The 13,892-nt window shown below is 41.1% G+C and overlaps 1 protein-coding gene across 1 annotated transcript in view; it reads right to left on the minus strand.

Annotated features, from left to right (window-relative positions):
- Positions 1-13,892, minus strand: part of si:ch211-132g1.7 (prostaglandin F2 receptor negative regulator) — a 317,262-nt gene that overhangs the window by 175,291 nt on the left and 128,079 nt on the right. Inside the window, exon 5 of the mRNA XM_034173857.1 lies at positions 11,626-12,054. Coding sequence (XP_034029748.1) covers positions 11,626-12,054 — 429 coding nt within the window. The remainder of the gene's footprint in view (positions 1-11,625; positions 12,055-13,892) is intronic.

Genomic DNA, 13,892 nt, shown 5'->3' on the forward strand with positions numbered 1-13,892 from the left:
ACTGTCGATGGTTCCAACAGTCAACGTAGTCGTGACTAGTAGACTAGTTGTGGCAGCCCTAACACACACAGGTACATAGAGGCCCTTGCTATTATAATATAGATAAATCATTTAAGACTTGTAATTTTTATCTATTGTAAGAGCCACCACTTGAGCCAAATTAATTTAAATGTGATGCACACTTCATATTTCATTATTTGTTATATTTCATGTCATTCATTATATATTAGTCATAAATACTGTTAAAAAGAAATAACATTGGATATTAATATTGGATGGATATAGCATTCGATACTGTGTTCAAAAATGTACACATAGTATCTTTAATCTGAGCTTCAGAAAGCAGATCAGACACTTCAACACTGTGAGACCGAGTGTAAATGTAAACTATGTAACTTCTTTGTTAACTTATTTGAATGCATTCCACTCTGTTTTAAGAAATCGTGAATGGAATTCTTTTGCACAATGCCTGTGTCTTTTAAATTCTATTTCTTCCCCTACACATCGTTACAAGTCACAATGACCAAGATGATTGAATTTTATTTGTTATTAACATTCACTTGATGATGTTAACCTGTCTATTATGATGTGTGCTGTTTCCTTTCTTGCCCAGGTCACCCTTGTAAAAGACGTCTCAATCTCAATGGGCTTTTATCTGATTAAATAAAAGTTATTATATGTTTTCATTAAATGTTTGTGATTGGCGTCAGATGGATTTACTCCACAGCACGTTTATTATTTATTTTTGACTAATCTGCCAACGTAATGTAATTAGTGCCATTGTCTTCTTAAAAGCACAGTTATTAAACACAAATGTTTTAGCTTTTAGGTTCCTAGTTTCTAAGATAAATGTAAGTTAACTTTCTGGAGGACGGTGTCCACTCTAGTGGCCTTTACAGATGTACAGTGCATCCAGAAATTATTCACAGCGGTTCACTTTTTCCACATTTTGTTATGTTACAGTATAATACATACATACACACACACATATATATATATATACATACATACATACACACACACACATCTATTATTCATTAATATTTTGTGATGCTGAAAACAAGAATCATAAAATGTGTGAAAATGTTTCATTCTTAAGTGAAATACACAACAAAAATATAAACGCAACACTTTTGGTTTTGCTCCCATTTTGTATGAGATGAACTCAAAGGTCTAAAACTTTTTCCACATACACAATATCACCATTTCCCTCAAATATTGTTCACAAACCAGTCTAAATCTGTGATAGTGAGCACTTCTCTTTTGCTGAGATAATCCATCCCACCTCACAGGTGTGCCATATCAAGATGCTGATTAGACACCATGATTAGTGCACAGGTGTGCCTTAGACTGCCCACAATAAAAGTTCACTCTGAAAGGTGCAGTTTTATCACACAGCACAATGCCACAGATGTCGCAAGATTTGAGGGAGCGTGCAATTGGCATGATGACAGCAGGAATGTCAACCAGAGCTGTTGCTCGTGTATTGAATGTTCATTTCTCTACCATAAGCCGTCTCCAAAGGCATTTCAGAGAATTTGGCAGTACATCCAACCACCCTCACAACCGCAGACCACGTGTAACCACACCAGCCCAGGACCTCCACATCCAGCATGTTCACCTCCAAGATCGTCTGAGACCAGCCACTCGGACAGCTGCTGAAACAATCGGTTTGCATAACCAAAGAATTTCTGCACAAACTGTCAGAAACCGTCTCAGGGAAGCTCATCTGCATGCTCGTCGTCCTCATCGGGGTCTCGACCTGACTCCAGTTCGTTGTCGTAACCGACTTGAGTGGGCAAATGCTCACATTCGCTGGCGTTTGGCACGTTGGAGAGGTGTTCTCTTCACGGATGAATCCCGGTTCACACTATCCAGGGCAGATGGCAGACAGCGTGTGTGGCGTCGTGTGAGTGAGTGGTTTTCTGATGTCAATGTTGTGGATCGAGTGGCCCATGGTGGCGGTGGGGTTATGGTATGGGCAGGCATCTGTTATGGATGAAGAACACAGGTGCATTTTATTGATGGCATTTTGAATGCACAGAGATACCGTGACGAGATCCTGAGGCCCATTGTTGTGCCATCCAAGAACATCACCTCATGTTGCAGCAGGATAATGCACGGTCCCATGTTGCAAGGAGCTGTACACAATTCTTGGAAGCTGAAAATGTCCCAGTTCTTGCATGGCTGGCATACTCACCGGACATGTCACCCATTGAGCATGTTTGGGATGCTCTGGACCGGCGTATACGACAGCGTGTACCAGTTCCTGCCAATATCCAGCAACTTCGCACAGCCATTGAAGAGGAGTGGACCAACATTCCACAGGCCACTGCACCTTTCAGAGTGGCCTTTTATTGTGGACAGTCTAAGGCACACCTGTGCACTAATCATGGTGTCTAATCAGCATCTTGATATGGCACACCTGTGAGGTGGGATGGATTATCTCAGCAAAGGAGAAGTGCTCACTATCACAGATTTAGACTGGTTTGTGAACAATATTTGAGGGAAATGGTGATATTGTGTATGTGGGAAAAAGTTTTAGATCTTTGAGTTCATCTCATACAAAATGGGAGCAAAACTAAAAGTGTTGCGTTTATATTTTTGTTGAGGTAGTTCCACTGACAATAACCTCAGCTGACACAACAACATGCACACTGGGGTAAAGTTGCCAAGGGTGACAGGAATTACATCCATTTTAACTGTGTGTGTGTGTGTGTGTGTGTCCTGTCTCTGACTGTGAGGAGCGCTTAAACATGTTCTCCAAGTCTTCTAAAGCTTCCTGGTAGGCAGAGCCTGTAGCAAAGTATTATGGGAAAAAGGAACAACCTCAAGTGCCCACATAGAAGAAACAGAAACGTACGAAATGAACACACACACACAAGTGGAAGGAGGATCAAACACATGAGCCTTCATCAAACCTGGCTCTCGTGTGTGTGAAGGAATGTATACCCCCAGGCCAAATGCAGGAGTTCCATTAGTCAGAAGTGCTGCCTTCCCTCAGTATGTGGGACACACTAACACACATATAAAGACAGACTTTGAAATGCATGCTCTCTGCTCTCTGGAGAGCCTTCAGTGAACCAAGTTTCAATTTCTCTCATGCATTTGCAAAATGCCTAGAAGGAATACACACACTGCAGGTGCACCAATAAACATGTCACGATCAGCAGATACTCTTCTTTCTGCATACCAGCCATCAGCCAAATGCAACAGATCTGCATTCACTTACAAGGACCACTACTTCATTATCAAAGCGAATTGGAGTCATAGTAGTGTTCGTGTTGTACACTGAACCAAATTTTGCAAAGCTTTGCCTGATATCACAACTTCTTGAATGTGCTCAGCAATAAAAGGAAGTCTATAACAAGAATTTGCTTAAGGTGTAATGCTTATGTAGAGTCTTGTTGATGCATGTGTTCAAGCGGATTAGCAAACATGGCAAAGAAAACATAAGCGCTCACAAAAACTAAGACATGAAATTATTTCATAATACCAAACTCAATGGCTACAAGATAATTTACAAGGCCCTTAAAGCTCCAGCTGACAGATCATACAAACACCAAACAAGCTTTTAAAGAACAGACACTGCACTCTTGATCAGAAGCACAAATTGATGCAAGAAGGGATGGCCAGGGACCTGCAGGGTGCTGTGACGCCTGCTAAAGTAACATCCATCCATCCATTTTCTTCCGCTTTATCCGGAATCGGGTCGCGGGGGCAGCAGCTCAAGCAAAGCCGCCCAGACCTCCCGATCCACACACACCTCCCCCAGCTCCTCCGGGGGAACCCCAAGGTGTTCCCAAGCCAGCCAAGAGATGTAGTCCCTCCAGCGTGTCCTGGGTCTTCCCCGGGGCCTCCTCCCAATGGGACGTGCCCGGAACACCTCTCCAGCGAGGTGTCCAGGGGGCATCCAGGAAAAGATGCCCGAGCCACCTCAACTGACTCCTTTCGACATGGAGGAGCAGCAGCTCTTGACCTATGACATGTCTGGAAGGCTTATGACATCAGGATGGGGGCATCAGTCTTGCTGGTGTTAAGATTTCTACAAAATAAAAGCTTGATAAACACTGATTTAAACTTTGTTCACACTGCCAGTTTAAATCAGATTGACAGCATATCTGATTCAAATCTCATCTCACTGATTGTCCACATTATACATAGCAATTGGCAAGATCACATTTTTGTGTTCTTATTGCAGTCCTTGTGCCATCTAATCCACATCGGTTGCTATAGCAATGAAAACCACACACGTAAACAATCATGCATGAACTAAATTCATACCCATTTGCTAATTTTTCTTATGAAAAGCCACTTCTAACAGGACTTTGACCTTGAAATTTGTTTCCAAGGTAAAAATTTGTGGAATTGGAAACTGGTGTTGGTGGAGGGGGTCTAGTTGTTGTATTACACTGCAATATGAATAAAAAAAATTGCCTTTGTCAAAATCAAATGTAAAAATAAATAAATGCAGCAAAGCAGATGTAAGGTTTTAACTTCAAGCTCATTTTCAAAAAGATGACAATGCCTACAGGGTAAAAATAATAACATTTATACCCTTCCAGGATAAACGCATTAGCCCTTCTCTCTAACAGAATTCTTTCAAATCAGAGATACTCAATATTACCTCTGCCAACAAAGTTGGAGATTGTTTTTGCCCTTTTTCACCGCTGCAAAAACTGATTAAATTTTCATGGTCATAGGTCAATGGTCAAAGTCAGGAAAAAAAAAATCATGGAATACTGGAAAAATCCCTATCTTTAACACTGAACGAATTTTCAAAAATTCATAACTCTGTCAAAAAAGATCAAATTTCTTTCAGATCTGAGAGCGTTATGTAGGGTGGTATCCTTTATCGACCCTCACGCTGATACATAACAGCATAGAGGTGCATCCCCTGGGTGGCGGGTAGGGGAAACTCCTTCTTTGGAGGTTGGGAAAGCTTCCTTTGGCTGTACTGGCTGTGTGGGTGTGGGTGGATCCTGCTGGCCTTGGTCAATGAAAGGGGCCGGCAGACTGACTTGCGCAGCTTGTTCTGGTTAGGGGTTTCAGGTGCGATCATGTATCTGAGCCCCCGACTTGACCAGTTGGAGACCCAGCTCGCTCTGTCAGTAATACTATGGGAGTATCCCGTGCCCTGCATGTGGGGGACTCGGACCTGGAAGGGAGTGCTGTGACTGAGCCTTTGGCTTCAGATGTTGCTAACCCTGACAGCAAATCCAAATGGGATGATGCCCATCCATTGTTGGAAGCCATGGAAGGACTGTCCCTGGAGGACAGTTTTTCCGCCTCCTCAGGGTGACGGAAAAAACAAAAAAAAACAAAAAAAAAAACACAAAAACTGAAGGAAAAAGAAAGGGCAAGGGGCTGGGGATGGTGTATCAGCACCTGCCTCTTCTGAGGCAGGAGTCAACCATGCGCCACCTCCTGGTACCTCACAGGGCACACTTGGTAAAGTTGTCACACCCGGACGCATGAAAAAAACCACTGACTCAATTGAGAACTGCCATAAACTTATGACCGCTAATTAGAAAAGTCTGCTCCATTAAGAGAACTTTTTCTTTTACTAATTTTATTTATCGATTTATTTATTTAATATCAGCACAGGCAATCTATGTTTTCCAAACTGCAGAGAGAGAGAGAGAGAGAGAGAGAGAGAGAGAGAGAGAGAGAGTGCTGTCTGTTTCTTCCAGACACAGAGCTGCACTTACTGTGTCAATCCTTTCTTCACTTGCTGGACCTTTGACCAATCAGAATGCCAGAATGAATAATCGGACAACAGCAAGAAAAATAAATGACATGCAGAGGACAAAATGGCAAAAAACAAACAAAAAAAAAAACATGCAAGCAGCTGCAAATGTCTTCCCCTGATATCCACTTGAAGTTTTGAACACGTCAAAACTTTCAGATGGACTTGGCATACATCAGCAGACTGTGTGCATTTTGTGGAAAGGAAAATTACTTTTGTTGGACAAAACCTAACATGGACATACAGAATCAGTTCCTCATACGTTTCCTTACTGTAACTGGGGCTGTAAAGCCCCTTTCACACCGGGGCTGTTCCCAGTTGCTTCCTGTGGTGTCATGACGACGCAGGAATATCTGCATCAGGTGCATGCAGCAGGGGGCAGAGAGGAGGTGAGAACGCAGCCTGCAGGTTCTCTGCAGAGAGAAGTCAGAGAGCACAGTTTCGCTGCAGACAGACTGTGCACTCTGACTTCTCTTCTACTTTGTATTTGTTCTTGTGCAGAGATGCGCTCTGAGTTCTATAGTTTATCTTTCCTCCTCTGACCGCAAGATGTCTGGAGTTCTATTTGATGTTGACATGTCCTGTCTCAAGACTTATGTCCTTTTTCGTCCTTTTTTTTAACTGTGATGTGAGAGTTTGAGCAGAGAACAAGGAACTAATGCCTGCAGCCAGACTTTTTTTTTTTCTTTTAATTGCTCACATGTGCGCGTGTGAACAAATGTCCATGAGTGGACTAGAGATGTATGGACTTTTTATGGATTTTATTTAAGCACATTTGTGAGAGAAGAAGCTGCTGCTGCCTCACAGTGACTCTCTTCACCAGACAGCTCCACACAGAGAAGGAGCTGAGCTGCAATCAGCATTTTTTTTTTCTTTCAGCGTGTAGTTTTTACTGCATTGAGTACATGGTATAAAAACAATCCTGTGTGATTTATACTGCGGGAACAATGGAACATAGCAGGAATCATAAATTGGCTTCCGAGTCACGCCAGGTAACACCTCTTTGCCCCGAATGGTGCTCGAACCACTTCCTTTCTGCAGCAAGCACAGGACGACAAAAAAATAAACAGGTTTAAATTTTCGGCGTCCGACTTGCTTCCTCCTTTGCTCCCCTCGCATTGTTGTGGTGCCGAGCTGCATCGTCTCGGCACTGAGTTGCTTCCACGCAGTGTCGTCATGATGATGCACGGCGCAAGTGAGACCAACTGGGAGTACCCCCGGTGTGAAAGGGGCTTAACAGCCACGGCAATATTTAGCAACACAATCGGACATGCCTGCAAATTACAGCCTTGTCAATAAACATTTCATGCTGATCTATTGTTCTCTGCTAACAAAGCACCCTCCTCGCATCAAGTCGATTTTGGTCACGATTTCAACAATAACGACAACAAAAATGCAGACATGACTGTGCCCAAGAATTCAAAGTTAAATCAAGAATAAAAATGGAAATATATTATTGGTGAGCAGTGAAATCATAATGGCCCAGTCACACGGCACTTAACGAAGGGCAACGAAGCCCTGACGAAACAAGAAATCTAGACTTTCGTTGGCATCGTTTAACCTTCACGCAGCTTTGTTCCTGCAGCTGGCACTTCTTCAGGATTTTTAAACTGTTGAAAAATTTGAATGAAGGGCAATGAAAACCTCAATTTGTCTGTGTTTCGTTTTGCTGTCATTCTTGATGTTTTTTCATCGTTTGTTTAGTTTTTGTAATGCTACTGTTTAATTTGCAGCTGAGTGTTTTCACACAGTGCAGAAGCTGGTTTGTGAGCGCTGAGGCTGCTGCTGCTTCATGTACAGTTGGAAATTACAGGGTAAACTCAGTCTGTTTGCTTGGATTTTTTTATCTGGGTGGAGAGTCAGGTTCAATGCGCTCAGGCACCTTATATAGGGAAGAATTAATCTTTTGTGTGGATACAATTAATTATTTTGCCACAAGCAATTGCTGAATTTGAAACAACAAAAACGTTGTGTAATTTCTGATGGTACTTGAATGCAGCATTAGCAGCTAACCGCACGTGAGTCAATGCGCGTGTTCACATCAATTCACTGATCTGATATATTCAATCACCTTTACGCTTATATTTATTTCCCCTTTTGACAGGTTTCTGTTATAAATCAATATATATGGCGTAGAATATAATACAGTGATAGATCAGCGACCACTGCTCACTTGTTTTTTTTTTTGTTTGTTTGTTTTTTTATTGGAGCAAGATGTAGCATGCAACGTGTCGTCAGACAGTGAGAATTCTTTTGTTCTGGATGAGGAACCAGAGCAGCTGGTCCACTGACGTGCACACAGATCTCCACAGCTTCTGTTTGCAGTTTCTCTATCTTTTGCAAATCGTTGTATTCTGTTTTTATTTACATTTTACACAATGTCCCAACTTCATTGGAATTGGGGTTGTTGGCATACAGAAATTAAAGTTAAAATTCTAAAGTGGAAAGACAGATAGGAAAGCTAGACAGCAACCACCCACTGTGCTGGTAATTACAGTCCTCCACAGCAGTGTGCGTGCGTATATATATATATATATATATATATATATATATATATATATATATATATATATATATATATATATGCCCTGGCAAGTCTGGAGAAAACTGACGGAGAAACGTTTTCTGTGGACAAAATACAGCGCCAAACAGTGGAATAATAATTCTACACGGCTCTGTGTGTGAAATCAACAGGAGTGAAATCAGACACGTCACTTAAGTGACATGTAATCATGATTACTCAGTCTTATTGAGGCATGTGATGTGTGTTTGTTTTTCTGAATACACCGCGGGTTAAAAAGACGCGGAGATGGACATATGTTGATCATAAAATACAAGAACTTGACTTGAAAGCCAAATTAAAGCCATATTACATTTGGAGACAAAAAGCAGCCCAAATTAACTGTGGGTATTGGTGTAACTCATGAAGTGGACTATAGCTAGACACAGGTGGAGCGACTTTCAGACAGTGAATATTCGGCACCTGAGATTATGCCACTATTATGGCTAAACACATTTTTCAGATGCTGTATGTCTAATTTTATTTTTATCAGCTACATCAGCACCCGCACAAGTCAGAGAGTTGGAAGTAATGATTCACAATCTGTATATAATTTTTGACAAGCAAGTGTTGACCGGAGTGGGTTATGCCCATCAACTTGCACATTTCTCATCTGTCAAGCTCAGTGGTATAAGGAGTTGGACTACCAATGTGTCTTGTCTATGTCCTAGGACAAGACATTTAATCTGCCTTATATCAGTCCACTCAGCTGCAAATAGGTACCAGCCTTGGCTGGGGAAGCAACCAGCGATAGGCCAGCATCCTGTCCAGGGTGAGCCATCAGTTTCAGTTTGTTTTATTAGTGCCAATATAGTGCGTATTACTACTATTACTACTACTACTACTACGTTGTCTTCCTCCTCCTGCTCAGCTAAAAGCTGATTAGCTAAGAAGACGTAGTAGTAGTACTACGCATTTAAAAATTTCTGCCAAAGTCTTTTGCATGAGGTATGAATCAGTCACTTTTGAAGGTGCACGTTAGATGTCATAAAAAAACATTTTACGACAGTTATATGCATATACAGCACTGCCAAAAATGGGTGGGGATTACCATAAAGCAGTCCAAAAAAAAAAAAATCAACTTTTTTGTAATGGTGCTAAACTTCAGACAAACGAAATGAGTCAAAATCTGTGGAAAGACATAATAGAAAAGAACAAAACTGGTGATTTAGATGCCAGGAACATTGACAGTGAAGCAGACACCAGATACCCGTGGGACTGGACGTTGTGTGAGATCCAGGTGAGTTGCTGTCTGCTTCTTTCTTCAGTAAGTTAGTGTTTAAAGGATGTCGCATGTTATTTAACATTCCAGTTAGCAACACAACATCAAAGTATTCATGATTCTAAGTCTATCCACGCACATGTGGTAATAATTAGTGATCGCTGATGTATTTTTTTGCTAATTATCCCTCTCGTTTGGCAAATTAGCAGCTATATTTCCGAAGAACATCTTCCTCTGCATTTCTATGCATGTGATGTCCATTTTAGGAAATGCAGAAACATCCCAATGGCTAAACGAACGTAGCTATGTCAGATAATGAAGCTTTTGAGCTTTATTTGAAAGTGATGGCTCAGCTTTACAGAGGATCTACAGACAGACAGGAGGCGGCACACTTCACGCAGGCACAGGCAACTAAATGGAAATGCATGAAGGGTGCAGCAGCCACAGCAGAGCTGGACCCGGCTCATATTAAATCAATGCACAAAAAAGCACAGAAAGCAAAGGCAAATAAAAAATGAACATGGATGATACTGATCATACCATACAAGTACCATCCATAACTTGCAAAGTGGAATAACTGACAATCTTGAATATTGAAAAAACGTTAAATTGTGTGAGAATCATTTTCATGGAACTTAGTCAAGTTTTCCGACATATCTCTTCATATATTTTCAGAACATTAGGATGGAATTCTGTGCATGAGTACATGCATTTTATATCCTGTAGAACCAGGCAACCATTCTCTTATTAAACTCACATGAGAATTGCAAGAACCCATCTGGTAAGAGTTGCATACAGTATGGTAGTATCCTATGTATGATACATGGTTAAATACTTGTTTTTCTCACTGCCCTTTTGACATTCTTATTTGTTGCAGTCAAATTTAATTATATATACTGCAAATTTACTGGAAAAAATGGTTCTGAGAGCATTAGCATGGCTAAAACCCTTCAGCTTCTGGGGAGCTTCAGCCCTCAGACCCCCGACCAGGGACCCCTTGACCTCCAGCCATTTTAAGTATCTATTGCCATTTGGTATACTTATGAATTTTGTGTCAATGATAAAAACCACCAAAAGGAAAAGTTGACAGGACTACAGAAACTACAGATATTAGCTAACAAGACTGAACTCACACGCCTATCCAGCAGTGGGCGATAAATCATCTATATATTAAAAGTGATGCCATTGTGGTCCATTTAAAAATTAAATGGCAAAATAGAATCATAAAATAAAATAATATTAGTGATGATAATAATGACAATAATAAGATGTGTATGTGATAACAAGAACATAATTTATAAATACATTAAGACAGTAAATTAACATTAAAAATTATGTAATTAACAGGAAATAAAAGGGTTGAGTTCTTCTTCTAAAAACTGTTGAGGTCTAAGGTATCCTTTCTGTGTAGAGTTGCATGTTCTCCCCATGTTTACATGGGTTCTCTCCGGGTACTCCGGCTTCCTCCCACATCCAAAAACACGCAGGTTAGGTGGATTGGAAATTGGGTTGTGGGTGTGATTGTGTTTGTTTGTCTATATGGGGCCCTACGACAGACTGGTGTCCTGTCCAGGGTATACCCTGCCTCTTGCCCTGTGAATGCTGGGATAGACTCTACCCCCCACCATGACCCTTAACTAGAGTAAGCCGTTGAAGATGAGTGTGTTGAGTATCAGTTGCATTTAGTTCTGAACATAATTAGAATTCTGTACTTAAAATTGAAGGGTGCCAATACCTTTTAACCATAATTAGGACCATATAAAATGAATGACACTTCAACAGCTATGATAGTCAAAATTTATATGAATGTCTATATCATTCTTGTCCGACTAGACATGGCATTTCTAACGGTAATGTTGGTTGTAGCTGTAAAATGATTTATAGTTGCAGCACCATGCTTTCTTACACATAGAAAATAATTAGTTCAGTGGTGTCCAAAGTATTCCAGAAAGGGTCAAGAGGGTGCAGGTTGTCTTTACAACCACTGACTATCAGCTGAATTGGCTGAACACACCTGACTGAGCTACTTAGGTGTTACTGAAGCTGCCAGTCTGCCAGCCAAAATCCTGATTTAATCAAAGTACTTGTACTAACTTATCTGTGCCACTTTCACCGTCACGGGGGTGGACGTCTTCTCAGTGGCCATGTGCCACCTCCCCCCTCCTCCTCCAGTGGTTCTTCCCCTTTCAATGAAGGCTCTGACTCGGCAGGTGTACAGCCCTCCATCCTCTCCGCTTGCTCCCCTCACCGCCAGCCTGAAGTCCCCAGGGCCTGTTCGCTCCAGGCTCACATCTCCTCCACTTACTCTTGCTTCACTTGTGGATGTGTTTGAAACCACAAGCCCACTGCGGTCCATAGTGATGATATCATGACCATCGGCCAACCATGTCACTTCTAGGGCAAGGGAAGGCAAGTTGTCAGCAGTAACAGAGCAGAGCAGGGTCAATGTGTCACCAAGGGAGAGGACCAAAGACGAAGAGTGTGGAGACACAGAAGAAAAAGCCTTGACACTGAGTGATTGACCTGGAAGGGACAGAAAAAAAAAATACAGTGAAGGGCAAATTGTATTTTAAAAAGAATTTAAACCATATACTATATTGTAAAGAAGACATAAATCCTACCCAGCTGCTAAGGCCCATCAGGTGAGTGCTTAACCCTGAATACCACAGCGTGAAGTGGATGAGAGTGTATAGCTCCTCTTGGATGGGAATACAGTCTGTCACAGGTTACTTCCACACCCATTGTTGTGACCCAATTACAGCAGGGTGGACTGGATCAATCTCTGGTCAATTCCTGTGTTTGTTTGTTTTTTTAATTTACATTTTCCATATGATCCCAAGTTTTTTTTTCTGACTTGGGGTTGTACAAAACAACTGTACAAGTATAAGAATTGAGAACTTTCTTCTACATAGAGACAACACTGAAGGAAGATGTTACAATTTAACAACAACAAAAAAGGAATATATATTAATTTATTTTGACAGTTCCCATTTTTTTGGCAGAGGTCCTTCCTGATACAACTCAAGATGTACAAGCAAACTGGGGCATAGGCTGTCTTGAACTGGGCACCTTTTGGTTGGGAGGCAAGTGTGCTAATCATTTACACCATTCAGTTGCCCAATAAGAAGCATACCATTCACATAAACAACCCAAAAATGTATTTCACCCATTTTGGAATAAGTATGTAATATAAAATGTGGGAAAAGTGAAGCACTGTGAATACTTTCTGGATGCACCGTAGGCAATCCCTTTCTTCTCTGGTTTTTGTCCTTTACATACATTATTCAAAGCTACTTTTAGCTTTTAACACTATATTTTAGATCAAGTAAACAGGCACGTTTCCAAAGCAGAGGACCAACACAATAAAATGGCATTTCTGAGTATCTACAAGACAATAATTTGTCCAGCAGTGTGGATTGGTCTCAAAGATCTGAGACCGTTATATATGGAGAAGAGTCTCTGTATGGTGTCTGGAAAAGGACAAAGGAAACAAGCTCAGTCTGTTTGACTTTTCTCATTTTCTTTGCTCCAGTCAGTCAGTCAATATGAACTGCATGGGACACAACGGACCAAGAGAATGAGACCTGTGTGTGTTACTGTCCCCTGGTTTCATTATAAACCAATAGGTGTTTCCAGGACATAAGAGGATATGGTAACCTACAAAGTGCAAGATATGGTGTCGCAGCAACCGCAGTGAATGAGCTCTTGTATGTTTCAGGGGCCTTCTAAGACAGAATAAGACAGACAGCAAGGTCAGAAACCTCCCGGGATGGAGGGCAGGGGAGGAAAGAAGACAAGAACCTAAAAGAAGAGAGGATGGCAACAAAATAAAGGACAGCCACACAACAGTTAGCAAACTCTCCCACACACACCCCAGGTCTCTTTTCGTTTATGTTCTTCCAAAATCACTCTATATCCAGTGGTCACACTAAATGCACTGCAATGCAGCCCACAGTTATGATGAAGAATTTTCAGGTCGCACCACAATACAGCATCCTCAAAGTTTGTTTGTGCATGCATATTCATGGTCTTTTTACGCATTTGTCACACTAGTAGAAATACCCATCCTGGCACAGGTGAAGAGTGCTTTCCAAGTTTTAGGTTTTTCCATTTAAAAAAATAAATAACTAAATAAAATTAAGCACACCATTGGAATGAGTGCAACAACACAGTGGTTTTAGGCAATAAATAAACTACAGCAGTACTCACAAGCCAATGTTCAGTTTTTTTAAAGTGCTGTATAACTGTGCTAAAACTATGAAATGTGCTGTTTCCGAATAGTGTTATTTATTGTACATTTCAATTCTTGTATTTTTCATTTTAACATTTCACATTCTGTTGACTTTAAATAATTAATATCG

The sequence above is a fragment of the Thalassophryne amazonica genome, chromosome 1 (genome assembly GCF_902500255.1).
Source record: "Thalassophryne amazonica chromosome 1, fThaAma1.1, whole genome shotgun sequence".
NCBI classification, from domain to species: domain Eukaryota; kingdom Metazoa; phylum Chordata; class Actinopteri; order Batrachoidiformes; family Batrachoididae; genus Thalassophryne; species Thalassophryne amazonica.